The sequence below is a fragment of the Cricetulus griseus genome (genome assembly GCF_003668045.3).
Source record: "Cricetulus griseus strain 17A/GY chromosome 1 unlocalized genomic scaffold, alternate assembly CriGri-PICRH-1.0 chr1_1, whole genome shotgun sequence".
In the NCBI taxonomy this organism is placed as follows: Eukaryota; Metazoa; Chordata; class Mammalia; order Rodentia; family Cricetidae; genus Cricetulus; species Cricetulus griseus.
This window is the reverse complement of record NW_023276807.1, coordinates 166453217-166480487: the sequence shown is the minus strand read 5'-3', so window position 1 is coordinate 166480487 and position 27271 is coordinate 166453217. Positions and strand designations below refer to the sequence as shown.

The 27271-nt window shown below is 40.7% G+C and overlaps 1 protein-coding gene across 1 annotated transcript in view; it reads left to right on the top strand.

Moving 5' to 3' along the window:
• Positions 1-27271, top strand: part of LOC100769836 (ATP-binding cassette sub-family G member 3-like) — a 37852-nt gene that overhangs the window by 4219 nt on the left and 6362 nt on the right. The window contains exons 5-15 of the mRNA XM_035453060.1: positions 1713-1849; positions 5312-5463; positions 7020-7121; positions 8042-8292; positions 9296-9378; positions 15310-15399; positions 16950-17074; positions 19230-19384; positions 24541-24630; positions 25417-25502; positions 26749-26905. Coding sequence (XP_035308951.1) covers positions 1713-1849; positions 5312-5463; positions 7020-7121; positions 8042-8292; positions 9296-9378; positions 15310-15399; positions 16950-17074; positions 19230-19384; positions 24541-24630; positions 25417-25502; positions 26749-26905 — 1428 coding nt within the window. The remainder of the gene's footprint in view (positions 1-1712; positions 1850-5311; positions 5464-7019; positions 7122-8041; positions 8293-9295; positions 9379-15309; positions 15400-16949; positions 17075-19229; positions 19385-24540; positions 24631-25416; positions 25503-26748; positions 26906-27271) is intronic.

The window sequence follows — 27271 nt, the reverse complement described above, 5'->3', positions numbered from 1 at the left end:
CCACCCCCGTCTTCTGTTCTAAAAAGGGCAAATATGCCATGAATGTCAACAAAGGATGACATATCAAGTTGAAGTAGGACTAACTTCCTCTTGTATTAAGGCTGGGCTTTAGCAAACTAGCATTAGGAACAGGTTCTCAAAAGCCAGCCGAAGTATTAGGGATAGGCCTACTTTCCACTGTCAAGATTCTCACAAGTATACCAAGCAACACAACCATCACACATGTGCAGAGGACCTTGGCTGATCCCATGCAGGCTCCCTAGCCATTGGTCCATAGTCTGTGAGCTCCCATGAGCAGGCCAGTTGCTTCTCTGGCTTCTCTTGTGATAACCCTGAACCCTGTGGCTCATATAATCCTTCCTCCCTCTCTTCAACAGGAGAGGATTCCCCAGGCTTGGCCCTGTGGATCTCTGCACCTGTTTCCATCAGTTGCTGAATGAAGGTTCTCCTATTCCAAGGGGTAGTCACCAATCTGATTATAAGAGATGGCCAGTTCAGGCTAAATGTCATAGCACACTCAGGGACTTTGTTAAGGGTTCATTCTTTCCTCCCACCCTGTTTTTAAGGGAGGGCCTGTCTTGTTCTGCTGATGGCACACAAGTCTGATGCTCCTGATCCCCCTCCCATCTCACTGTAATCACGTCTTGATGGAATTAGATTCCTGCCACTGCATGTAGCTGTTTTATGGGAGTTCCAGGGATTGAACTCAGGCTTCAGGCTTGGGTGGAGGCACTTTTTACTACTTAAACCTCTCTTTCATTTAAGAAATGTAGAGGGAATATGTGATTACTGTAAAAGTTTGACTGTTGTGTGGCCAGCACAATAATACACTTGCTAATAAGAGCCTCCTGGGCTAAATTACATTTCATTCATAGAAATAAGGACATCTGATGTGGCCCTATAAGTACAACCCTTTTGGAAGGGGGATAAGAATGTACAGAGTCTACAACACAGACTCTGGGAATGAGGGGAGTGACAGAAGCAGACTCATTTATTGAGGAAATTGGGCCTGCCTATATACCCATTCCTTGTGTCCCATTGGCCCTTATATGCCTTTAGAGATGAGTTGTCCTTTCCCCATTGGGGAAGTTATTATAGCACATGTGCATGGGGGCCCAGGTGGCCATGGCCCAGTCAGGGAGACTGGCTGCATTCCTCCTTCATAAGACAATGTGGAATTTTTGATAACAAGCAGTGTGTGCATGTGTGTGCCTGTGTGTCTGTGTGTTGTGTGTATGTTGTATAGTGTATGTATCTGTGTATTATGGAGAGTGCCTGTGGGGTGTGTGTGTGTGTGTGTGTGTGTGTGTGTGTGTGTGTGTGTGTGTGTGTGTGTGTGTGTGTGTGTGCGCGTGTGTGTTGAAAGGGTATTAAATGGCCACCAATTTGCTAGAAATAACTTCATCTTCTTCTGTCCCATCTTCCTCATTCCTTAGACAGAGATTCCACTCTGCCAGTCTGGGACTTTGATAACTTATTGCCCTCAAATATGTGACTTGATAAAGAGCAAACAGCAACTGTCATTAACATGGGCTTCATGTCAACTCTGACCTGAGCCTCTTTTTACTCACTTGGAAAAGAGGTACATCCTCCTTACTCTGCTCATCAGGATAATGATATAACAAAACCTTTTATTTCTGGGACCGGCTAGTTCACCAAATGGTGATGACTGTAGTTATCCTTGTTGATAATGATGGTTGCTGGTGCTTTAGCCTAGATCTATTGAGCTCAGGAAGAGGACCAGTATAGCAATGGAGCTGGTCACCGGGCATCCCATTTTGTTCCTGGATGATCCCACCACTGATTTAGACTTGAGAACTACTACTGATGTCTTCTTGATCCTAAGAAGGTAAGTGCTGAAAGAACATTACTTTTATTCACTAAATACCTGGTCACTTGTGTGCATTTTGGTGCAGGAGATTCAGAAGTAAGCAACGGATTTTCTTCCTCATTTATTAGAGGGAACTTCCATTAACAAGGAATACACATTAAGAACCATGAGACAAGAGCATAGGGAGAGATGGATGGCTGTGGTGAAGGTGGAACACTGGTTTAAATAGTGTGTCTCCATAACCCTCAAGCATGTGACAAGTGAGCTGGGGGTGAGTGGGTGAGAGCTGAACAGAGTGAGGGAGGTGAGGAAAACTCATTTGTTCTCAGGATAAGCATGTTTAATGTGTCTGGAACATTAGAGAGACAGGGTGGACTGGAGCACAGTGGCCTGAGGGGAAGGAAGGTTACTAGTAGACTGCTAAATATACTGCTGCTCTGGAACAATCTTTTTGTACACTACAAATATATATATATTCATCTCATTTGATAATAAAAATCTGATTGGCTGATAACTAGGCAGGAAGAGATTGAACATGAGAGCCAGACTAGGAGAATTCTGGGAAGTTGAAGGGCGGAGTCAGGAGAAACCATCCAGCCACCAAAGAAGCAAAACATGTAAAAAAAAAAAAAATGAGGTAACAAGCCACTAACCACATGGCTAAACATAGATAAGAATTACGGGCTAATTCAAGTGTAAGCTAGTTAATATAAGCTTCTGTGTGATTATTTGGGATAAGTGGTCTGGGAAGAAAGGCCCCCACTCTGATTACATGTGGTGCCAAATGTGGGGCATGAATCCACAACCCTGAGATTAAGAGTCTCATGCTCTACTGACTGACTAGCAGGGCTAGCACAGACTGCATAACTTGATAGAATTTATGTTTCTTACAGTTCTGGATTGGGAAGTCAGACATTAAGGTATCTACAGGCTGTGTCTGCTGCAGCCTGGGTCACTGATTGTGGATGGTGTCCTCTCAGTCTTCATGTGCCTATGCCCTGATCTCTTAAATGGACACCAGTTACATTAGGACACACTTGTAATCTCATTTAAATTTAGTTACCTTTTTAAAAACTCTGTCTCCATTACAGCCACATTCTAAGTTCTTAGATGTGAGATCTTCCACAAATGAGTCTTTGGAAGGACACAATTAAGCCCTCCACAGTCACAATTGTAGTGAGTGGGGTTGGGTGCGTTTGGTGTAGTTTGCCTAGACCACCTGGGCCACTGTAAAGATTAAGATTTTCCATGGTGGGAATGTGGGAAGCCCTCTGAGTTTAGATCAGATCAGTGTCTCATGGAGAAAGATGTCCAGTTGCACCATGGGACACAAAGATGTCAGCAAGAGCCTGAGGTGTGGGGGTTCCTTTGCTAGGAATGGTGGATTATGGGTAGTTTTGAAAAAATAGGATCATCTCTGGGATTAGTCCTAGGTGTGATGACTGAGGGAATGATTCCTAAGGTCTGGGTCTTGAGCCAACATAAGAATGAGTAAAAGAAATGTTATTTCCTTTTTTAAAGAAATAAGTCTGTGGCTGAAATATTTATAGAAAAAGTGTAAGGGTTAGATTTTGCATGTTTTAGAAATTAATAGAGTTCTACACTGAATGAGGAACCCCAAGAACCATATAAGTGCTGGCCCATTCCCATGACCTATGCTCCTGGTGGTAGAACTTACTGTGCTCTCTGTATTTCCTTCCTTCCCCCTGTTCTTTATTGTGTTCTAATATCATGGTCCATCACCCTAAACACTCCTGCCTGTATCCCCAAAATCCAAGATCATTCATTCATTATATCTTCCCAGTGAGGAAGTCAACAACAGAGAACTTGCCACCTTCTTGTCTGTAGACTCCTCAGGTCTCATCACTTTCTCTGCCTGTCCCCTTGTTCTTGAACAAGTTCTTGTTCATTTTCCAGATGGAATGCTTCTCTATGTCTTAATGACATTGCATGGAGTCATCCTAAGTGAGGTTTCTCTCAGTGTTCTGCGAGCAGACTCAGGCCCTGATATGCTGTGCTCTCCTTGGTCTCCAACAATACTGGAAGTGCATGCAAGTGATGGGATACTTTTTAATATTTATTTATTTATTTATTTATTTATTTATTTATTTATTGTGTGTAGCGTGCATGTGGAGGTCAGAGGACAACTTAAGGAGTTGACTTTCTTCTTCCACCATGTTGGTTCTGGGGACTGAACTCAGGTCTTGAGACTTGACATCAAGTTCCTATACCCACTGAGCCATCTTGTTTCCCTTGCTTGAATCTTGATCACCTAATCAATCTGTGATTGCTCTGTTACATGATATGAAATTGCAGTTTTTCTTTTTGTGATTTATTAATAGTCTGGCGGGGAAAAAGTCAGATATTATGCCATTACTCTGCCCTTGTCTTCTCTCTAACAAGTAGTTGTCCTGGTGGAATTCAGGGTGTGCATTACCATGTCCAGCTTTCTCCCTCTATGTTGTCCTTTCACTTCTCCCCTTCTTTCCTTCTGTCCTTTCTTCTTTCTTCCTTCCTCCTCTCCTTCCTTCCTTCTTCCATCCTTCTTTCCTTCCTTCCTTCTTTCTTCCATCCTTCTTTTCTCCATCCTTCTTTCCCTCCTTCCCCCTTTCTTTCATTCATACTTTCTTTTGTCTTTTTGAAACAGGGTCTCATGTAACCTAGGTGGTCCTTGAACTCCTGATCCTTCCAAGTGCTGATATTACACATATGCCACCATACACATCTTTGAAGAAAGTGTTTTCACAGTAGTTTTAAACAGTTTTTGGTTGTTGAGTCTCCTAACAGAAGATATGACATCCTGAAATGGTAGTTGAGCTTATTTCTTCCTATCACGGAGTTAACCAATGATCAAGTCCCAGGCTTGCCCCAAAATGTGACCCATTGGTCTTTTGTTTGACATTTTAAGCTTTATCAACAGAAAGGAGAAATTATATTAGAATCACTTTATGCTGATACCGTGAAGATTGAAATGAGGATATTGTTGAAGTGTTCAGCAGGGAGAGCAGTGTTAGGAATGTGAATCACATTGTCAGAACAGTGAAAACTACTTCCTGATGAGGAAAAATTATTAGAGGGAATTGTGCATATAGTCATAGTTGTAATATTTGTTCTGTCATTGGTTCTGAGGTGTGAGTGAACCTGTCCATGATCTGGGCTGCCTGTTCATGATATGGACTTCTTGCACTGACTTCCACATATTCCCACTTTGTGTCTAGAAGACTCAGAGATTTTCATTGTCAGTAACACCCAAGTGGACCATGGACTACTGACATTCCACATGTTATAACTCCTAGTCTTTTAAATAAAAGCTTTAGCTTGGTTTCCTATCAGGTGCATAATACAAGTGAGATGAGGTGTTTCTAAGGGAAATTCAAGATGAAATGGGAACAAAGAATATAGCTTCAGGAATAAAACATTTTGTTGAGAATGTCAAGGTTCCTCTGTGCAGTGACATGATTTTTCCCTCTTTAAACTTAGGATGTCTATGAGAGGATGGACAATTATCTTCTCCATTAATCAGCCCCCGTACTCCATCTTCAGATGTTTTGATAGTCTCACCTTAGTGACCTCAGGAAAAGTCATGTTTCATGGCCCTGCACAGGAGGCCTTGGAGTACTTCACATCTGCAGGTATGGCTGACTTTTGCTGTGAGAGCTCCTTCATTCTTGGGATCTGGGAGGAGGACAGGGGCTCTAGGGAATGCAGCTTGACCCTCATGCAGACATGCTGTGTGTGGGTTTCTCCATTTTAAAGACCCTTGGTTAATGGGGTGACAGGATTCTGTTAGTTGTGAGGCATGGGCTTGTTGTTCAGGTCTCTCTTCTTTCTCCTGTCCTGTATCATTCCTACAGTATTCCTACAATATTTTTACTGTTCTTCTTCCCAATTTTGGTGACCCTCTTGATTAACATGTGGGGACCAGGTGCAGTTATCCCTCATGGAAGATCTTTGGAAAGGCCCAGTGTCATCATGTTCTTGTTCACGTAGCAGATGGTAGTTTTTAGTTTTCTCTTAGCTTGATCTGACTGAGGAGCTGTGGAGACCTTACTTTATTTAGTAGTAACTTTGCATTTCAGGTTTAGGCAATGTTGGAGGCTATAGAGGTTCAAGTCTGGCTTTTGTGACTCATGTTGTTAGTCTGCCTGGTTTGTTCAGAGTAAGATAGGATGATGAAATATTTTTTTATAGAAAAAGAACAAGAGAGTAATTTTAAGTGAAAAGAGTTGTTTTTTGCTCCTGTCAGACAGTTTCCACCTGGAAGTCTGGGTTTCCTCACTGCTGGAAATAGAGTTCATGAGCCTGGAGCATTCAGCACCTGGAAACTTATTTTTTTATGAATTTTATTTAAATTAGAAATGATCTTATTTTACATATCTACCCCAGTTCCCTCTTCCTCCCATGCCCCCACAAACCACCCTATCCCATCCCCCATAAGATTGGATGATGAAATATTTTTTAACAGTTCATGCCATCAGTTTTATCTTAGCAAAATATGGATATAATTATGGATGATTCTCTTGACTCTTAATATAGGGTTAAATACTTGCTGTCCATCACTCTGTTTTTGATTAATATTTGTCTTTTAAAAATATGTGAACATTTGTAAGTCTATGGAGTCCAATAAAAATTTAGTCTGGGTTCAAATGATTATTTCATTGGAAGATTCATATCTATGTATATTCTATGTCTATGACTATATCTATGTATATTTCCATGTCCATGTCTAGTCTATATATATGTTTACGTGTAAGTTATGTCTATATCCATGACTAGGTTATGCTGATGTCTAGTCTAGGTCTATTCTAGTCTATGTCTAGCATAGTCTAGGTCCATATTTAGTCTATGTCTATGACCATATCTATGTCTAGTCTATTTTTATGTCTGCTCTAATCTATGTCTGTGTCTAGTCTATCTCTACATTATGTTATGTTTATGTAATATATATATATATATATAATATATATATATATATATATATATCACCAACATAAACACTTACATGTATACAATAGGCTGGAAAACAGAGAGTGCTGAAATAGTATGAGTGTATATATAACAGGATGGATAAATTAGTGGGGTTAGGGAAAAGAGGAGGAAGAAGTTCTTAGATTCTGTCTTCCCTCCCTTTTTCCACTCTCTGAAAGAGGGTCCTTAAGTTTGTGTTCATGGCCTACCTTCTTTGTAGGTTACAACTATGATTCCCACAACAACCCTGCAGACTTCTTCCTGGATGTCATTAATGGAAGTTCCTCTGCTAAATTAGACACAGAGGAAGATAACCATGAAGGTATGTGAGTCTTCTAGAGTCACAGATTTTATGCCTAATGAATTTCATTAAAACACCACAGTGTGGTTAATTACAATAGAGCTTTTTATGTTAACTAACTGTCCTAAATGAGTTAGTTAATAGCCGTTGCAGTCAGTGCTAGGTATTTTTTAATTAATTTACAAAAGAACATTTATATGATATTTTCACAAGGTAAATTTCTGTGAAAAAGTAAATGTACTTATTGTTTGTCATATTATTCTTATTATTGTTTTAGATAGGGTTTGCTCATGTAGCCAAAATCACCTTGAATGTGTTCTCTTTCTACCTCACCTCTTAGGTGTAGGTATTACAGGCCTATGTCACCATACCTGGCTTTGTTTATAACATCTTAAAAACAAGATACTTGGAGGTTTATACCATTGCTTATATATTTGCATATACATTCACCTGAAGCAGAAAGCAGGGACCAGACCTTTATGTAAAGAAGTATAGATCCAACAGGGAGAAGGACTTTGTTAAGAATTTGGCATGGGAAAAGGCCATTCAGTTAGCTGTGTCCATGGGATAATGACAGTAGTCAGGTCAGTTAGGGACACTTTTCTAATCTGTAGAAGAATTACACAGGAGTAATTTTATTATGCTCAAGTACAGTGGACTTGGCTGGTGGGATGCTTGCCTAGCACACACAAAGCCTTGAGTCTGGTTCCTAGTACCGTATACTCAGGTGTGAAGTTGCATGCCTGCAATCACAGCACTTGAGTCAGAAAAAGCTTAAGGTCACCCTTGGCTTCATAGTAACTTTGAGGCCACTCTAAGGCACATGAGACTGTCTCAGAGAAAAACTGGTACATAATTTATGTGTTTTTCATGAAAAGTGTCTCAGAAAAATCAGTTAAATTATTGTCTGTTTCTTGTCTTTATCAACTTTTATCCTAAAGCCGACAAACATAAACAGCTTTCTGAGAAAAAGCACCAAGTCACAGAAAAATTAGCCAATATGTTTGCCCAGTCCTCCTTATACATCGAAATGAAAACTCAACTAGATCCACTCTTGGGGGTACAGAAGGCAGGAAGGAGCTCAGTCTTGGAGGAGATCACGTGTGTCACCCCTTTCTGGCATCAGCTCTGGTGGATTATCTGTCGTTCATTCAAAAACATCCAGTGTTTTTCTTGGGTCACTGTGACTCAGGTAATCTGATGAGTTATTTTAATTACACTGTGAAAAACACAAGTGGGAGCAATTTGATTCTGAGTGAGTGTACTTCAGGGTCACACTCGTCTTCTACTCACTTCTCTCCACTCCACTTGGCATATAGAAATATTCAATAAAGCAAGCAGAACTCGATTTACATTTTACTTTCAGAAAATGTTTTTAGTGATAGATTTTATTTAGAGGAACTATAATGACTAATCCAGGTTGGAAATTTAATTCAGAGAGTACAAACGATATTTCAGCACACCTTGGAGTTCCTCACATCTATCTACTTTAATTCATCTGTGCATCCTACATGTCCAGGGCTGAGTAAAGGAGGACAAGGATTTTTTTCTGATGCAACTTTTGCTGTGGATGGATGGATGGTAACTGGATAAATAGATGAAATTGTAGCATGTCAGATGAGAGAATGGACTTGGAGAAAGTTAAGTAGAGAAGGGTTGGAGATGACTGGAGAGGGAAAGGAGGGTTGATCTGTAGTTGAAATTGTGAGATGTGGAAACAGGGCCATTGGACAGCTCTAAGGGAGCCTGTGCATCTGCTTTTGAGGCACTTGAAGTAGAAAGCTGCCCATGCTCGCTGGCACCAGAGTTTAGATCTCAGTTTAGGTGAACACTTTTTGTCACTTACTTTGGTGTGACCCCTAACCACCCAGGTTCCTGTGTTCTCTTCCCCATGTGTCATCTGTGTTTCAGTACCTGACCTGTGCCCTTTGCTGGCCCTTCCTAGTGGAGCACTGGAAGAAGTCTGTTCTGTCAGACACTCAGATTGCAGAGACCCTAAATTTCATTCTAACATCCAAGCCATCTATTGACATGTGTGGTTTATATTCTTCCAGGGATTCTGGCCAAAATATAGTGTTTATCTTAATGGAGAGATCCGACTAGGAAATCGTGTATCTTAAAATAATGGACAATACATAAGATAATTTCTATTTCTAATGGAATTTTTTCTTTTTTCCCCTGTATTGCTTTGAAAGGCAATTATTGCAGTCATAGTGGCCGTATTTGTGGGTACCACTTTCCATTTCCTAGAACATGATTGTATTGACGTCCAGAGAAGGTAAGCAAATAATAAAATGCTGTTACTTTGTTCAAACTTATGTAAATCCATTAGTAATTGTAATTCATGACAAGAATAAACACTTTACCATGTGATAGAATGTGTTGGTACATTGAAGGCTGAGTAGAGGAACTCACTTTTTCACATATGTTTCTGTGTAGATAGTATGAATCCATACACACCATACATTTCACATTTACCAGTTTTAGCATATGGAGTAGCTTCATATTATGCAACCATCACCACACTTTAGGTGTATTTCTTCATGTTCTCGATGGAACCCCATAGATCTGAAAGAAGAATCCCCATACTACCCACTCCCAATTCCAGTCATCAACCATTCTACTTTCTGTCATTGAATATGACAAAAGGGGGAATCCTGAATTAGAGTCACACAAGTATATGTATTTTGGTGTTGTTTTGTTTCTGTTCTTGCTTGTTTGGGCTGCCTTGTTTCCATTGATGGAATGTCCTCAGGGTCCATCAAAGTGTGTCATGTGTGGGGATTTCTTGGGCTCTGCAAGGCAGAATAATGGTCCATTGTGTGTATTTGCTGTGTTGCTTCCCATTCATCTGTAACTGGACATGTGGTTTGCTCTCATGTTTGGCTGCTGTGAGCCATGCGGTTGAGTGTGCAAGCACATGTATTTGAGCCCTGGACTTTACTCTTTAAGTTAGAAAGCTAGAGTTGACAAATCATAGGCCATTGTGTTAATTGTTCAAGGAACTGCTGTCCTGTCTCCAACTCAAATATTATATTCAAATAATATTTGAATCCTCACCAGTAGAACACAGGGGCCCAGTATGTCCACATCCTCACCCAACTTATGTTCTTCCTTGTTTGGAATAAGATGTCTAAGAAAAATAGTTTGCGATCCACTGAATGTTTTATGAAGTGTCTGCAAAACCCATTTACCTGTGTAAAATAGGAATGTTTTCTTTTCACTCCAAAATTATTTATTTCTTTAATGTGTATGTATGTGTGATATGTGTGTCCTACAGCATGCATAAGGAGGTCAGAGGACAATTTAAAAGAAGTGATCCCTCCACCACTGGGCTTCAGGGATTATTCTCAAGGTCATCAAGCTTGGTGGCAATCATCTCACCTGCTGAACCCTCTCTTAATTTTCCATGGCCCTTTCTCTGCCTTTTGGTTAGTTTGGTTAGAGGTTTGTCTATCCTGTTGATTTCCTTGAAGAACCAACTCTTTGTTTCATTGAGTCTTTGTAACGTTTTCCTAGTTCCTACTTTATTGATTTCAGCCCTCAATTTGACTAGGGAGATATCCTTATCTACTCGATATGTTTATACCTTGGAGGTTGTGATGCACATGAAGAAGCCAGAGGTTCCTTTATGAGGCTCTGAGAATATTCGTGAAACATCTTCCTGTACTTACTCAGGAACAAGATAAATAGTACAAACTAAACCTAAAAGGTCAACAAGATTCAGTGGGCTAGAGGAGTTGGCCACAGATCAGATAATAACCCTTTTCCTACTTATACACTCAGGTGATTAGGTGGCACACACAGCAACAAAGTGAGATTGGCTGGAACTACCTCTTCCCCACACAAGGACTTTTGATGGGCAAAGATTGATGTGGAAAGATGATAAAAGAATGAGGTGTCAGGACCTCCCTTTCTTAGAAAAGTTAGCTCATGCAGAGCCACTGTGGTGTCATATGACCATGGCAGGCCATTTGTGCAATGGATAATGCTTCTGACTGAGTATCATATGACCAAGGAACAAAAGAATGCCTGAATTAGACACATAAATAAATTCTATAAAGATTTAAAATATAAACATTGTATTATGCCAGAAGTAATAACTGCAGCAGCTGCCAGGTGATGGTGGCTCATGATTTTAATCCCAGCACTTGGGAGGCAGAGGTAGGCTGGTCTATGAGTTTAAGGCCAACCTGGTCTACATAGGGAGTGCTAGTACTTCACAGAGAAACCCTATCTCAACAAAAAAAGAAACTAAAATTAATAATAACAACAACAATAATAAATAAATAAATAACAGCAGTAGTTTGGGCCTGAGGATTTTTTCTTGGGCACTCCAACCGTTAGTAGTTAATAATACACTGCATGTATTATTACAAACTTCTTGGGCTGGATTGGAAATTTTCTTTTTTTGTCTAGCATCCTTGAAGCCACAAAATCTGGCAGCCTGAGAATGGGCTATAATATGCCTCTAGATTCTTAAATTTTGGCTTGTAGGGTTGATGAGTAAAAATGATTATAAAAGATAACTCTGTGTATTAATGGTGGCTAAACTCAGACCCCAAGTGTACAAGACAGAAAGTCAAACACAAGCCTGGAAACAAAAATGCTATGATCTATGTTTTGGAACAACATAAATCTATTTATACTTACTGAATTCTGTATGAATAAAGACACATTCTGACTGCTAGTTAGTCCTGCTGTGAGATTCTCACCACCACTGTGGCCTGACACACTCCTTTCCTCACTTATTCCTTGTCTCCTCTCTGGAATCTGCCAATGGCCAGGGGACCTATTGTTTTTATTGGTGGCACAGCAGCTGTACTTGATCCTATTGAGGCCTTAGCTGCTGACTGTGCCTCCACAGCCTCCACCACCACCTTGCTGCTGAGGCAGCAGCCCAAGGGTGTCTGCCCACCATCGCCTCAGTTGCCTCAATATAAGGAGGTAAGTGTTGTTTTAACTAAGTCTCTATCTTTTTATGTTACCAATGAAGACTTGGAAGCCAGATGCTGGGGTGAAAACCTGCTAGCTCAAAGAGGTAGAGAAAGTAGCCAATTGGCCTTCCTTTCTTGGCTGTTGTCTCAGAAAAAGAGCTCTCTTCTACTCCAGCTAGAAAAAAAAACAAAAAACAAAAAAAAAAAAACAAAAACAAACCAAAACAAACCTCCTCCAACCAGATGTCCCTCCCTTTTAGTTCTTTTTTTTTTCCTGTTGTTGGATGTGTTCTTTTTTTTTTTTTACTTTTAACCTTTTTTTATTTTTTTATTTTTTTATATATTTGAATTACAAACAAGATTGAATTACATGACAATCCCAGTTTTATTTCTTATGCTTCTCTCTCTCTGACCTCCTGACTTACGCTCACTCTATGGTTACTTCCAGTCAACTGGTTGCTTGCTCCACCTTGTGACCTATGGTTTATTTTATTTAAATAACACAATCTCAGGGTTCACAGTGTGATCAAATATTCCCCAACAGGCCCTATCACCAGCATTTTACAAACCCACTAGTACTTGGTTTGTGCCCTGTGTAAACAGAATGTCTTAACCCAGCACAGCAAGATCACAGGATTGACAGTGTAGACACTGTCACAGGAAGGATTCAGAAATGAATTCCGAAAAACCTAATGTGGAAATGTTCTTGCAAATACAGACAGAAAGAAGAGCTCTATTAGCTGTTTCTTCATATTCTTTTTAGAAATTGTGAAATACTCTTAATTTGTATTTTCACTTCCTCTGCTACCTATATTTTATATGAAGTTGTACTGTGTGAAAATGACCTATGAATGTAGATTATTTCAGTATTCCTTAGTAGTGGTTGATTCTTTTGGTTAGTGTACTGGATATGTTTTTTGTCAACTTGGCACCAGCCAGTGTCATGTGAGAATAAGGAGCTTGGTTGAGAAAATTCATCTATCAGGTTGGCTTGTAGACGAGTCTGTGGAACATTTCCTTGATTAATGATTGATGTGGGAGCAGCCAGCCCTCTGGGAGAGTACTACCCCTAGGGAGATTGTTCTGAGTTGTATAAGAAGCAGGCTGAACAAGTCATGAGGAATAAGCCAGTAAGGAGCACTGCTCTGTGGCCCCAGCTTCCCTCCCTGACTCCAAGGTCCTGCCCAACTTGCCTCAGGGATAGACTGTTACCTGAAATATGTAAGCCATATAAGTCCCATTGTTCCTAAGTTACTTTTGGTCAGGATGTTCATCACAGCAAAATAAACCTAAGTAGGGCAGTTGGAAACACTTCCTCAACATCATCAGTAGAATAAAGTTATAAATTATTTCCGGGGTCAATATCAATATCTTCATTATCAGTAATAATCAGAACACCAAAGATGCTTCTTATGTTTGAATCTAGCATTGCCTTTGTATTTTCTCCAACTGTATAACTAGGAATTGGGTCTGAATTTTGTGCCAGCCAAACATTAAGGAGAAAGCATTAAAAGAAATAATTAGTCCTATGCATATTTACATGCCTATTTAAAATCATTTACCCAAAATGCATGTAAAGTCTGATGTTCATTGGAGCTATATGCACAGTAGCCAAGTTAAGAAATTTTAAGTGTCTACCAACAGGTAAATGGTACAGAAAATGTGACTTGGAATGCTGCTTATCTTTAAAATGGGAATTTGTAACAATATGGATAGAGCTGAACATTTGAGAAGCATCGTGTAAAGTAAAATAATCCAAACCCAGAAAGACAAATATGTTTCACTGATTTTTGGATTATAAACAGTTGCCCTCCAGGCAGCATAGTATACACTAGTGATTAGGGGGTGAGTGAGGAGACATATGGGCTAAGAGTATAAAATCTGTTAAATATGAGAAGTAAGATTTTATTCCTTTGAGGTAAATTGTACAACACATTCAATCCAGCTAATATTAGCACACATTTCAATGTTTCTGGGAATATATTTCTAATGTGTTACCATAAAATGATGCATATTTGTAATGAAGGATATCACCTAATTTAGTTTGATATAATTATTTCACAAAATTGTACATTGATCATATTAGTTTTATGCCTTCAATATGTAGCCATGGGTTCTCAAACTACAACTATAATATCTAAAATAATCAGACAAGTAATTGGATGTGACACATATGGTTAAATATAGCCAGAGCCACAAAGTTCTTGGTTTCGTTTTTAAAAACATTTGAAAGTAAGGACAGATGGAACTTGAGGACAATTTATTGGAGACAGAGAGATGGAGAACTCTCCAAGCACCAGGAAATGTGTGTGTGTATGGGGAGGGGAATGGAAGAGTGGAGAGAGAAAAGGTTGTGCATTTAGTAAAGTTAAACAGATGATCCTTGAAAGCAAAACAGGCTCATTAGGAGAGGAGGAGAAACCCAGGTCCTCTGCTCTATGGTTGGTCATGGGTGCCCAGGCCCTTTGCTCTATGATTGGTCATGGGGTACCTAGGTTCTCTGCTCTATGGTTGGTCATGGGGTGCCCAGGTCCTCTGCTCTATGCTTAGTCATGGAGTACCTAGGTTCTCTGCTCTATGGTTGGCCAATTAACTCCTAAATTACATACTCTAGGATCATTATATTAAGGTTCATTATCAAATTGTTGGATTTTACAGACACACTTTAATTAATAGACACCACTGTGGAGACAAAGAGGAAAACAATCATAGAACCCATAGCACCTGACCTTTCAACCAGACAGTTCCACATTTTTCTTCTTTATTTTTTTTTAAATATTTACTTTGTTTTTATGTGTGTTAAGTGTTTGTCTGCATGGATGTATATGTACCATGTGTGTGCCCTGAGACCTGTGGAGACCAGAAGAGGGCATCATATCCACTGGAACAGGAGTGACAGATGGTTGGGACGCACCATGTGGGTGATGACAACCAAACCTGGGCCCTTTGAAAGAGCAACAAGCTCTCTTTACTGATGTGCTGTTTCTCCACTACTTCTTCTTCTTCTTCTTCTTCTTCTTCTTCTTCTTCTTCTTCTTCTTCTTCTTCTTCTTCTTCTTCTTCTTCTTCTTCTGCTTATGCTTATGCTTCTGCTTCTGCTTCTTCTGCTTCTCCTTCTCCTCCTCCCCCTTCTCTTCTTCTCCTCTTCTTCATCTTCTTTTGTAAGAAAAATCTATGTAATTTTATTCAATCTACAGAACAAGCTCTGTTGTAAAGAAACCTTCCTAAAGTTGAAATTGCTGTTTGCTTTCTCCTCCATTCTCTCCTGGCAGAGTTGTCTTGCTCCTCATGCTCACAGGGTTGCAGTGTACCACAAGCTTGTCTACCGGGGAGCTCTTTGTGATGGACAACGATCGCTTTCTGTGAGTAGCTCCTCCTGCCCCAGGAGCAGATGTCAGGGGCTGGTGATCGAGCTGATTATGTTCATGGTTGGCCCTAGCATATTATCTTATGAATTATCAGTCATTCCCCCTTCCCCTACTTATTTAGTTGAAAATGAACACATTATGAAATGTTGTGTTTATCATATGATATCATGACTTTTGAACTATGTAAAGAGATTACTAATGTTAATAAAATTCGGAGGGTAAATCAGAAGCAGAGGTGTCTGCTGCTCAAGAAAGTTTTAAACTTGGGGTGTGGTCACCAGATCTCACTGCTGCAGACAGCACAGCAGGAGGGGACTGAAAAGCACAGGAAATTTGTGACCCCCACAGAGATGATGTCAGGGGTTTGATAGAGCTTCCCTGTAGTGGGTTCAGCAGCACGTTGGAGCTGGAGAGATACAGCTGTATAATAATGAGAATGTGCACAGTCTAGTAATGGATGGTGGAAAGAGCCAGACTGCAGCTGTGTAGAAAGAGCTATTTATCTTCTGTGTTTTTTACACATGGAAGAAACTTTTCTTGGTGGGATGTGCTTAGGATTCACTGCTCACAAGCATGGCCAAGATTTGCCCAAGTACATGCCAAGGAGAGGAGACATCAGAGAGGAGTTGAGGGCCTTGCTCAGTTGGTAGAGTGGTTGCTTTGTGTGCATGAAACCCTGTGTTAGATTCACAGTACCACATAAACCTGAGCATGGCTGGTAGGCCTGTAATGCCAGTAGAGACAGGTAGGAAAATGGTCATTGTTGGATACATATGGAGTTTGAGGCCAGCCTACACTAGTGGTCTATTCTCAAACTCCCCACCCCCAAAACAAAAAAAAGAAAGGAAGGAAGGAAGGATGGAAGGAAGGAAAGAAGAAAGGAAGGAAGGAAGGAAAGGAAGGAAGGAAGGAAGGAAGGAAGGAAGGAAGGAAGGAAGGAAGGAAGTCAGAGTTACAATGAAATCACTGGGACAGGAAGAGCTTGGGATTTTGAAGGCCAGGAAGAGAAAGGATTAGGTTTGGTATCTGGTAAAGATTCATAGCTGTAAAAGAGACTATTGAAGAAATACATTGGTCCTAAAGTGAGAGTAGCCAAAGAGAAGGATGGAGTGTCCTGAAGCTGCACTGTGACATCAGAGTGACAGTGTCACCTTCTTCAAAAGAACTGGAAGGACACAAGTCTCCATGACCACTGTCTGAAGTAAGGAATGAACGAGCTTCTCCTCAGGGAGCCAGCTCCAGAGGGGCAGAGACCCTGAGGAGAGTGGGCTCATCGGACTGTTTCCCTGGAGAGGCTCCTGGGTGGCCAGAGTGGAGAAAAGGGGAGAGTTCTCACATGGGGAGAGTCATAGTGAGAATGTCATGAGGATGATGGCTTAGAGATGCTGGGCCCTAAGCTGGGGGCCTGTATGGGAGTCAGCCTGGTGCATAGCAGACACTATCCTGCTAGGTTCCCTGTGGTAGCGGAAGTCAGTGTAGCCAGCATCTCACCTGTGCCTTCTGGACTAATCTAAGGATGTATAACATGATCTTTGTCTCTGTAGACATGAGCATACCAGTGGATACTACAGTGTGTCATCATATTTCCTTGGGAAATTGCTGGCTGAGCTGGTACCCAGGAGGTTATTGCAAAGTATTACATTTACTGTTACAATATTCATCATAGCAGGTAAGAAACAAAACAAGAGAAGGGGTCTTTACTATTGGGGGAGCATGTTTTGGTTTATACAACTTTGGCAAGCCTGAAGTAGAAAGACTTAAGTAGAAAAACATGTCTCCACTGTGTGCCATGTAATACACGAGTTCAGTGTGAGGAAAGTCTCCAAGACTTACTCACAAAATACTACAAATGCTGTTTATGAAATTGTTTTTACTAGAGATTCTGTTTAGTATAATGACTGAATAAATAACTTATACATTTGAGACAGTGTCAATGAACAAATTTAATTATTATGTATCTCTATGTATTGTAAAGGATTTTTCTTTTATTTGTGCACGTGTGTGTGGCACATGCACACCACAGCACGTGCACACTATGGCACATGCACACCATGGCACATGCTCACCATGATGCATGAACACCTATACTCACACATGTACTATACACACCATGATAATGATAACAATAACGTTTGAAAACAATTAGGCATGGAACTCAGCTCCCCCAGATTCTGTGTCCTGTGACTATTAGAGACCACAGCACTGTGGATGACTCATAGTGTGAGCTCCATAAAGATTACAAATCAGCTCGTGGAACCCATTGCCTTCCTCCTCAGCAGTTACATGGAGGCACCATCCTGTCCTCTAGACATTAAAACCACTGATAAACACCGTGAGAGGAACCAAGTTGGGAAGGAAAGGGTTTGTTTGATCTTACAGTTCAATGTACTTCATGAAGGGAAGTCAGAGCAGGAACTGAGAGCAGGAACCTGGAGGCAGGAAGTGAAGCAGAAGTCATAGAGGCTGCTGCCTACTGAGTTGCTCCTCATGGCTTCCTCAGCCTGCTTTCTCATAGAACCCAGAATCACTTGCCTAGTGATGGCTTCATCCACAGTTGTCTAAGATTTTGCACATGAATCATTCATTAAGAAATGCTGCCACCGGCTTGCCTAAGGGCCAATTTAATGAAGGCATTTTCTTAATGAGTTTGGCTCTTCATATAAGATCTTGTGTTTTATGGACAAAACTAACCAGTACATTACTGATCCCAATATTTTTTCATAGTGCAATTATATAAGCACAAGGGAATGAGAACAAGAACGTTTTCTATTGGTAATTCTCCAGTGAGAGAAGGCATCAGAATTTTGGCCAGTTGTGTTGCTTGTAGCTCTGCATATCAGGATCTCATAAATTGTAAGCATGAGTTATCTGGCCCTTCAGGATCCCGCCACCCTTGAGCCCCAAATAAACACACAAAGACTTATATTAATTGTGAAAGTGTTGGCCGCTGGCTAGGGCTTCTTATTGAATAGCTATGTCTTAATTATTAATCCATTTCTATCTATCTGTGTATTTCCATGTGGTCTTGGCTCAACCTAGAAGGGCCCATAGACACTACTTCTTTACCAGCTACATGGCGACTCCTGTCTGCCTACACTTCCTCCTCTTCTGGTAGCCCCACCTATACTTCCTGCCTGGCCAATCAGTGTTTTATTCATCAACCAATAGGAGAAACATATATACCGGAGACATTCCCTTATCAGCTCATAACTGTGTATAAAAGAGAATAGGCATTATGTGGAAAGGTAGTTTATGGCAAGTGTAAAAATAAAGCCATGTGGTGAGGCTGGAGAGATGGCTCATTGGTTAAGAGACGTGCTGCTCCCCCACAGTCCCCAAATTTGGATCCCAGCATGCACATCATCAGGCAGCTTTTACTGCCTGTAACCACAGCTCTAGGAGATCTGATGCCCTCTTCTGGCCTCCAAAGGCAACTGCACACATTTGGGATACATTAGCACAGACATGTTAAAATACACATGAATAAAAATTGAATAAATCGACAGGAGTTGATGGCACACACCTTTAATCCCAGCACTTGGGAGGCAGAGGCAGGCCGATCTCTATCTCCCTGGTCTCCGGAGCCAGTGCCAGGAGAGGCTTCAAAGCTACACAGAGAAACCATGTCTCAAAATACAACAACAACAAAAACACTGAATAAATCTTAAAAAGGAGAAACTGTGTAACAACTTTGTGTACTCACATGGAAGGAGGCAATTAAATTGGACCCAGAATAGTAGGCTGTCTGTAAAATTCCTTCTAGTTTCTTTGGTGATGTAAGTATTTTTGGAACACTGGACTGACCCCACCTTTTTCTTTCTAAGGAATAAAAACAGATGTGAAGGGTTTCTTCACTATGATATTTACTGCCATGATGTTGGCTTATTCTGCCAGTTCCCTGGCCCTGACTTTGGGGGCAGGGGAGAATACAGCAGCTGTACCAACACAACTCATAATTATCTATTTTATGTTCATGCTGGTAAGTGTGAATTTATTTATCTAAGAGGAAATTTTTACTGCTGTTCCTTCTTCCAAATGTACATGCTTGACACCTCAGTACTTGGGACATGCAGCCCATGCTAAAGCTTATTAGGGTCTGTAGGAGAGAAGGAGCAGCCTTTCCTCCCATGTTTTAAATACTACTGCTCTGATGTCAGTGCTATGATAGAAATACCTTGCCCTTTCTAGTTAGCTCTTAACAGATACTTCTTGGGATCATATCACAAAATTATAATAATTTGGAACTTCAAGAAGGTGGTATGATTGGCTGATTCCCCCACAACAAGACAGATTGCAGCCTTCCTTTCATGCTGGTGTGAGAGACTTGCCTGATGTTTTCACCATAGCAGAGGTGCTGTGGTTTTTTCAGTAGTCTCTAATGGAGAAGCAAAGGTCATGAGCAGTGTGAGAGTTCAGCACAAGGAGTCTCATGGTTCACCTTTGTTCTGAAAAGGGTTACTGGAAGAATCCAGACTCCTAAGTACTAACGACTCTCCTGAATTAGCACACTTCTGCTCACATTTCTGTAATTGGTTTCCCATTCTTAGTCTTTCAAGCCCATAAACTACACACAGGTGGTGGTGATGTTAGAGAGGTTCTGGGACCATTGGGATGTGGGAACTTGAAGGGGAAAGTCTGTCCCTGGGTGGGGGCGGGGGAGGAACTTTGGGTGTTTATAGTCTTGTCCCCCTTCCTCTTCCCTATTTGTTATGCACTGTGAATATGTGAGCATTCAGCCTCCTCTCCCACTTCCTTGCCTGCTGCCTGCTGGGCCATGCCTCCAGGCCAAGATGACTCTTATCACACTGGAAACCTAAGGCAAAGGAACTCTCTGTTCTACAGGTTGCCTTTATCATGGTGTTGTATCATAGCAACAGGAAAGTAACTGCTGCATTTCTGATCTCTCTCACCACTCTCTCCTCCCTATCTCAGTCTTTGCTTTCCTTTTTGTAAACCCCTGGGTCTACTTAGCCCTGCCCATGTGTGCCTGTGTGTAGGGCCATCTCCTGGAACATGAAGAGGCTCTCACAGGCCACATCCTTAAAGAAAGCTAGCTCTCCCATTCCCAGAAACCATCAACTTCCAATAGTGCCACAGGTTGGGGTAGGACTTCATGTCCATCTCTCCCTCCCATGAAGGGATTTTGTCTGCCTTGATCTTGTACAGGTGGTGCTCATGCAGTCACAACTGCTCTGCATTCATATGTGTCACTGTCCAATTGTGACAGGGAAAAACTGTCTTGTTGTAGTTGTCTACTGCCTCTGGCTCTTACAGTTTCTCTAGCCCCTCTTTCATGATTCTTGATCCTTGGGAGGAGAGGTGTGACATACAGATCTTCTGTAGTCTCTTGTCTCTATGTTGAGCTGGGGTGGGTCTGTGTTAATCACCATCTTCTACAAAAGGAAGCCTCTCTGATGAAAGTCTTGAGATGAACTCATCTATGGGTGTCACAAAACCTCATTAGAAGTCAGCTTAATACCACATTCATTTAGAAGAATAACAGTCAGGAGATTCTCCTCTGGGACCAATGACCCCACTGGCCACAGCATAAGACATGATTTCCATCTTGTAGAGCAGGCCCTAAATACAATCAGAAAATGAATGGTCTGTCACTGCCATTGTAGTAGTCTGTCCAGTGTTCCCCATGTACTCCCTCCTCCCAATGAAAAGAAAAGCAGAAATCAGTCAGGTGGGGTGGTCACTCTCCCTGAGCATACTTAAAATTTCACCCATATCTCCTGGAACCCCTCCCCCATATATCAGCATTTCTAGCTCACTGCCCATTGTGACAGCTCCCTGTCAAGATGCAAGTCACCACATACAGGAGCCAAAGAAAGACTGATAGAAAGTTCTGCCCCATCATATTCAGGATTGGACTCAGAGTCCTCTACCACGCCTGCTGGCCTGGACTGTAGACTAGCTTCTATAAAGGAAGCCTTGGTGTTCTGGTCCTTAGAACTAAAAACCTCTAACATTCTTGGGTGCTCCTATTGGAATATGGTGATGGTGTTTTCACCTCCCTTGTTCCTGGGATGCTTGATCATCAGGGCATGAGACTGTAGACAATCATGGCACTTTTGGAACAGTTGATCTGTAGGAAATTGGCTCTGCTGCCATCTCAGAGCAGGGACCCCAAAGCACAGTGGAAACAGCAAGGCCCATGAACCATTTGAAGGAACTCTGTCCATTGTTGGTTCTGGTCATTCTACCCCTAGAAGGGAAGCCTAGTCACTTTTCAGAGTCCAGAACTGCCTGAACATTGTTATAGAAGATTTTTAAAAAGAAATTAAGTTCTCCAGTGACTCCAGGGCATTGGATGGAGGGCTAATGATGATCGAATGTGTACAAATAAATAAGATGGAAAAGGCCCGTGTGACCCCTCCTTTTTCCCTTCTCATGTGTGACTACATATTTAATGGGGAGAATGAAGATTCACAGCAGAGTAAGTTTATCCCAGAGAATATATGGCTGGACATTTCAAAAGGAGTGTATGGACATTATGAAATAAGCTGCCTCCTGGAAGTCTCCTGATGACATTCTGTGACATAGATTGGCCTTTGTCTGGGGTGGGCTGGCCCAAACCACAGCTCTCCCTAATCCTGTCACTCCTTTTGCTTGCCAGCCTTTGCATTTTGCTTTACCTATCTGCTATTGCTACAGGGAGTTCTTTGCCTCCTACATTTCATATGCATCCACAACAAATTCAATCTTTACTTAAAAATTTAGAACTAAGGCACCACTGAAACGAATTTGTGGGCTTTCATTTCTGAGTGCACTGTTGCACTCTCCTACAGGGCTTCCTCTTGCCCTGCCCACCATATCTTCTCCAGCAAGTTGGCAAGCAGACCTCCACCAGTTTGAAGCTGAATGGCTTGTCCATCAATAGCCAAGCTTTGCCTTCACCCTGAAAGCACTTTGGTTTTACCAGAACTTTGGCTATGAAGGATATATTTGATACTTGCTTCCTAGTATAAACTTAAAATATTTTTTTAAAAATCTGTTTAATTACTTAGTCTCTTGAAAATAAACCTTTAAAACTGGCTCACCACTTGCCATCTTTAAATAGTTACTAAGCAAAGTCAGTCCTTGGCTTCCCAGCTAGGCTGTGGACTCCACTGCCTGCCAGGACTTCACATGAAGTCCCTGATTATAATTCATCCTCAGAGCTTTGTCCACTGTCAGACAGAAGCCTACAGAGCACTTTATAGGCTGTGTTAATTGTCTACAGCAAGCTACAGACCAGCAATAAAGAAGCTGCTATCACCTATTTCTTTCATTATTAAAATAAATGATCAATTAATAAATCTGCATTCCATTGATAAAGACCCCATTGCTCTGGCTGATATGATAAAAGCAAGCCAATGTGTGGACACAAATAAAACAAAATGCTCAAATTCCAGCAAAATCCTTATGGCCTCTAATATATTTCAAATGTGAAAAAATGATTCCACTGTTTTCCTGGAGATTACAGGCTTCTTACTGAGATAATTAAACTCACCTACAGATTTCAACAGCAACAGCAGAAACTCTAAACTAGCATGTTACTGTTATTGATTTAAAAGATTTCTCTTTACTATTCTTCTGTACCCTGATGATAAAGAGTTGATATTTTTTAATGCCTACTTTCAATAGTCAATCATTCATGCCCCATGGAAGTTTTAAAAACTAAGATTAAAAATTTAATGGTTAAGGCTTGGCATGGTAGTGCATGCTTTTATTCCCAGCACTCAGGAGGAAGAGGCAGACAGATCTCTTTTGAGTTCAAGGCCAGCCTGCTCTACAGATCGAGTTTCAGGACAGACAGGCCTACACAGTGAAACTCTGTCTTCAAAATCAAAAACAACGATAACAAAAAGAATGACTTACAATTCCAGCACTTGGGAGGTGGAAGTAGGTGAATCAGAAGTTCAAGGCTATCTTTAGTTACACTGAGTTACCAATCTAGAGTAGTTTTCTTTCTATTCTGGAAACAGCTAGCCATCTTAATCTTAATATATTATGAAAGTTGCAAGAGTCCAAGTAAGTTATTTAAGAAATGTAAAAGTTAAAATTTAGAGATGAGATATATGATATTACAATTTGTAAGTCAAAAATCAATATTCTGATGTCAAACATCTACTTAAATCAATAGAGTTATCATGTGGTATTGACCAGTGGTATGTGGTATGGTCAGTTATAAACACTGGCTTCTAAAGCTTTACATAACTAATTTCATTTATCACAGATACAAAACAAAAATACATGTAATCAATGGAGTTAATTGTGTTTTGGTAATATTTTTAGACTTAAGTTTCTATCTTGGCTTTTCTTAATGACAGACTGTAATCAAGATGGGAAAGCCAAATATCCTTACTACTCCATGGGGGATTTGGCACTTTTTGTGCTGTTCTTCACCACATTGTGTGGTTTGTCAGTTCTAGGCTTGAAGTTGTTGGAAGGTGGTATTTTACTTGAATCCTAAATTACTCCTAAACTCATGAAGAGAGAGTCAAAACTCTTAAGAAATAAGACTTACTGATCCTTGGAAGTAGAAGTGGGTGTATGGTATTCAATACTTGTCCAACTTAGGATTTCTATTGCTGTGATGAAACACCATGGCCAAAAAGCAGGTTGAGGAGGAAAGGTTTTTATTTGGCTTACACCTCCACATCACTGATCATCATGGAAAGAAGTCAGGATAAGAACTCAAACTGGCAGGAACCTGGAGGCAGGAGCTGATACAGAGGCCATGGAAGAAAGTTGATTACTGACTTACTCCTCATGGCTTTCTCAGTCTGCTTTCTTATAGAACCCAAGACCAGCTTATCAGGGATGGTACTACCCACCATGGGCTAGGTTCTCCAAGCCCATTGCATAGGTTGTGCATAGATTACATGTCCTTTAAAAGATAAACAACTTAAGCATCTGAAGGTTTAGCTCCTGCAGAGTGGGGTGGCCAGTCCTCCTTTTAAAACCCACAAAGACCCTTGGCTTTGAAAAAAGTGAAGAATTCTGTTTCTGTTTAGAGTTAACTGAAAGAATGTTTTCAAGAGCTGGTCTGAGCAGAAATGGTCAGAAGGATGAAGGGGTCTTGAAGAGAAGGATCTTGTCTAGAATTCTTAGTCACTGGACTGGTTCTAATTCTGTTGTTTGTAGTTTATCTCAGGTACATCACTATATTCCATAGACTTCATACAGGACCTGTCATGGATTCAGTACTTTAGCATTCCTCATTATGGATTTACAGTAAGTTTTCCTGTCTGTCACTGTACTTGGCTTCTCCAACTATAGCAACTGAAATGATTTCCAACCAAGTCCTTTCCCAAGCTGTAATCTCTAACCAGCTGCTGCCCAGGATTCTCCTTCCAGAAGCTAAACATGAGAACTTTCCTCTTGGTTTTACCAAAGGCCAGTGAGTCATCTTGGGTGTTCCCCAGTCATGTGTTATTTGAGGGAAATAAATGGTGAGAAAAATCCCAGAGTAAAGAGGAAAGATAGATGATATTATAAAAAGCACACAGTTGTGATTATGCCCAATAAGGTAATAATGGCAGGATGAGGGATAGATAGTTTACATCAGGAAACTAAAAGAAACAGAAACCATGTGATGCCCACAGCCATACTGGCTTTGCCAAGCTTTCTGTTCAGTGAAGTGTGTTTTAACAGACTTTCTTATTCCCATTATCACAACTGCTTTTGATGACAACAAGAAATGGTGTTACTATGAATCAATGGTATTGTTTAATTACAGTGTTTATGTGGTTATGGACTGGGCAGAGAAGGAGGTGTCTGAGGTAATCTACTTAGAGTCCACCTCTTAGTTGGGAAGCTCCTTCATTTCCATCCAAAGCCTCCTGAGTAGATGGGGGGGGGCACTGCTTTGCTGGGCAGACTGAACTTGGGGTTGCTTATTTAAAAATAGTTTTGCAAATTACAGTCAAGAATGAATTTGAAGTTGTAGCCGTGTTTATTCTTTGGAAACTTATCAAATATTAAGCTATTTGTCTTTCCCTGATTTTGTTTGTGTTACAGGCTTTGCAGCACAATGAATTCTTGGAACAAAACTTCTGTCCAGAACACAAAACAGCAGAAATCAGCAGATGTCAGGACTATGTAATGTAAGCTTGAGTTCAGGGTCACAATGGGGCATAGCATGGACCTAGACTTAGAGGGGAAACTCATCCATTCAGGATGAACACCCTGTCCCCTGCCATTCCCCACAGGGAGTCATTGTAACCAATATACACACAGCTGTGTTCCCATCCTACTGCTCTGTGGTGTAGACAGTGTGTGGAAAGGGTTCTTTGGGCCTTTAAAAATGGTTTTGGGGTCTTGGTTGTGGGTTTGAGTTCCTTGTTTCAGAACATTTGAGTCTGACATAGGCTGTTCTGATAGCTCACATGGGCATACATTTTGCACATGTATAGATTATGGTTCCTGTGAGCAAAGCTCAAGAATGTCAGGGCAGCAGAGGGCTGAGCTGTGCCTCACACTCTGGAAGAGTTCAAGAAAGCAAAGGCCAGTGTGGGGGGGAGTTATGGGTATCTCTGTTTCTGTCTGTGTAGGGGAGGTTAGAGGGGTAAAATGTTCTAGCAGAGGATATGTACTGTATTGAAACAAACACATATTTCAGTGTATTGAGAAGGAACTCTAATGCCATGAAAATACCTTCACTTTCTATTATTGTTCTTTTGAATTTTATTTTGATATATAAATGAGAGAGGAGCATGTTAATTTGTTAAATCTCTCATGCACATCCAAAATAATAATGAATAATAGTAATCCAAATTATGTTTGAATTAGTAGTAAGAAAACAAGTGCTGTGTGGGTATTTTATTTCCCACATCTCCTCTCTGCTGATGTGGTTTGGCATCCTTCTGATAAAATTCTTTACCAGTGTCTGGTCAGGAGGATGGGGATGGGTAAAATGAAAGCAGGGAAGGCCATACTCTGATCTCATACTCACAAAAGGATTGTCCTCACAGGAACTGCTAAATCCTAAGAGATACAAGGGATGGAGAAACAAGTGCTTCATCCATGCCTTTGTCCTTTGAAGAGAGAGCAACTTTGTAGATTGAGAAATGAATGGCATGTAAGACAGTGAAGACTACAAAGTTGGATCTTAGTAGGACTCTCTAAACTCATCCAAGTTTACTAAGCCTACTTCCTCTATGCTTTTAAATAGACAGCTAAACTTCTTTTAGATTTCATAATATATAACAAAATAGTAAGTTCATCACTACTGATCTCAAATATAAAGAAGAAAATTTGAATGATGTGTTGAAACTATGAGTTTTTAGGAGGAGGGAACAGTGAATGTACTGAACAAATTTTGACATTATTTTTATTTGTGTTGAATTACAGATGTACTGGTGAAGAATTCTTGACAATCAGAGGCATCGACTTATCACCATGGGGCTTCTGGAAGAATCATGTGGCCTTAGCTTGTATAATGATTATCCTCTTATCAATGGCCTGTATAAAACTATTAGTTCTTAAGAAAAAGAGGCACTTTAAAATTGCTCTTCCATTTTCTTTGAATTATTCTTAAAACAACAACAAAACGTACTTTGTGTTTTGTTTTTACCTTTCTTGTAAATCTAGCCAAAAAACCAGCAACTGGGGTCTTAGGTTTTATGATAGAAATTTTATATAGTTGTTTAAAGAGATGTGATTCCAAACTATTTAAATGTTCACACTCAGACGCATGGACAAATGCTACAGCCAGCATCTCCCAGAAGAGATTCCTATGTAATGAACTGTGATGAATGCAGACTTATGACGGCTCAAGAATCCAGAGTAAGAGACACTTGAGTCCTTCACCCAAAACAGGACACAAATGCCACCCTCTCTAAAGTTAGAGCTGTGTGGATGAGGGATGTAGGGG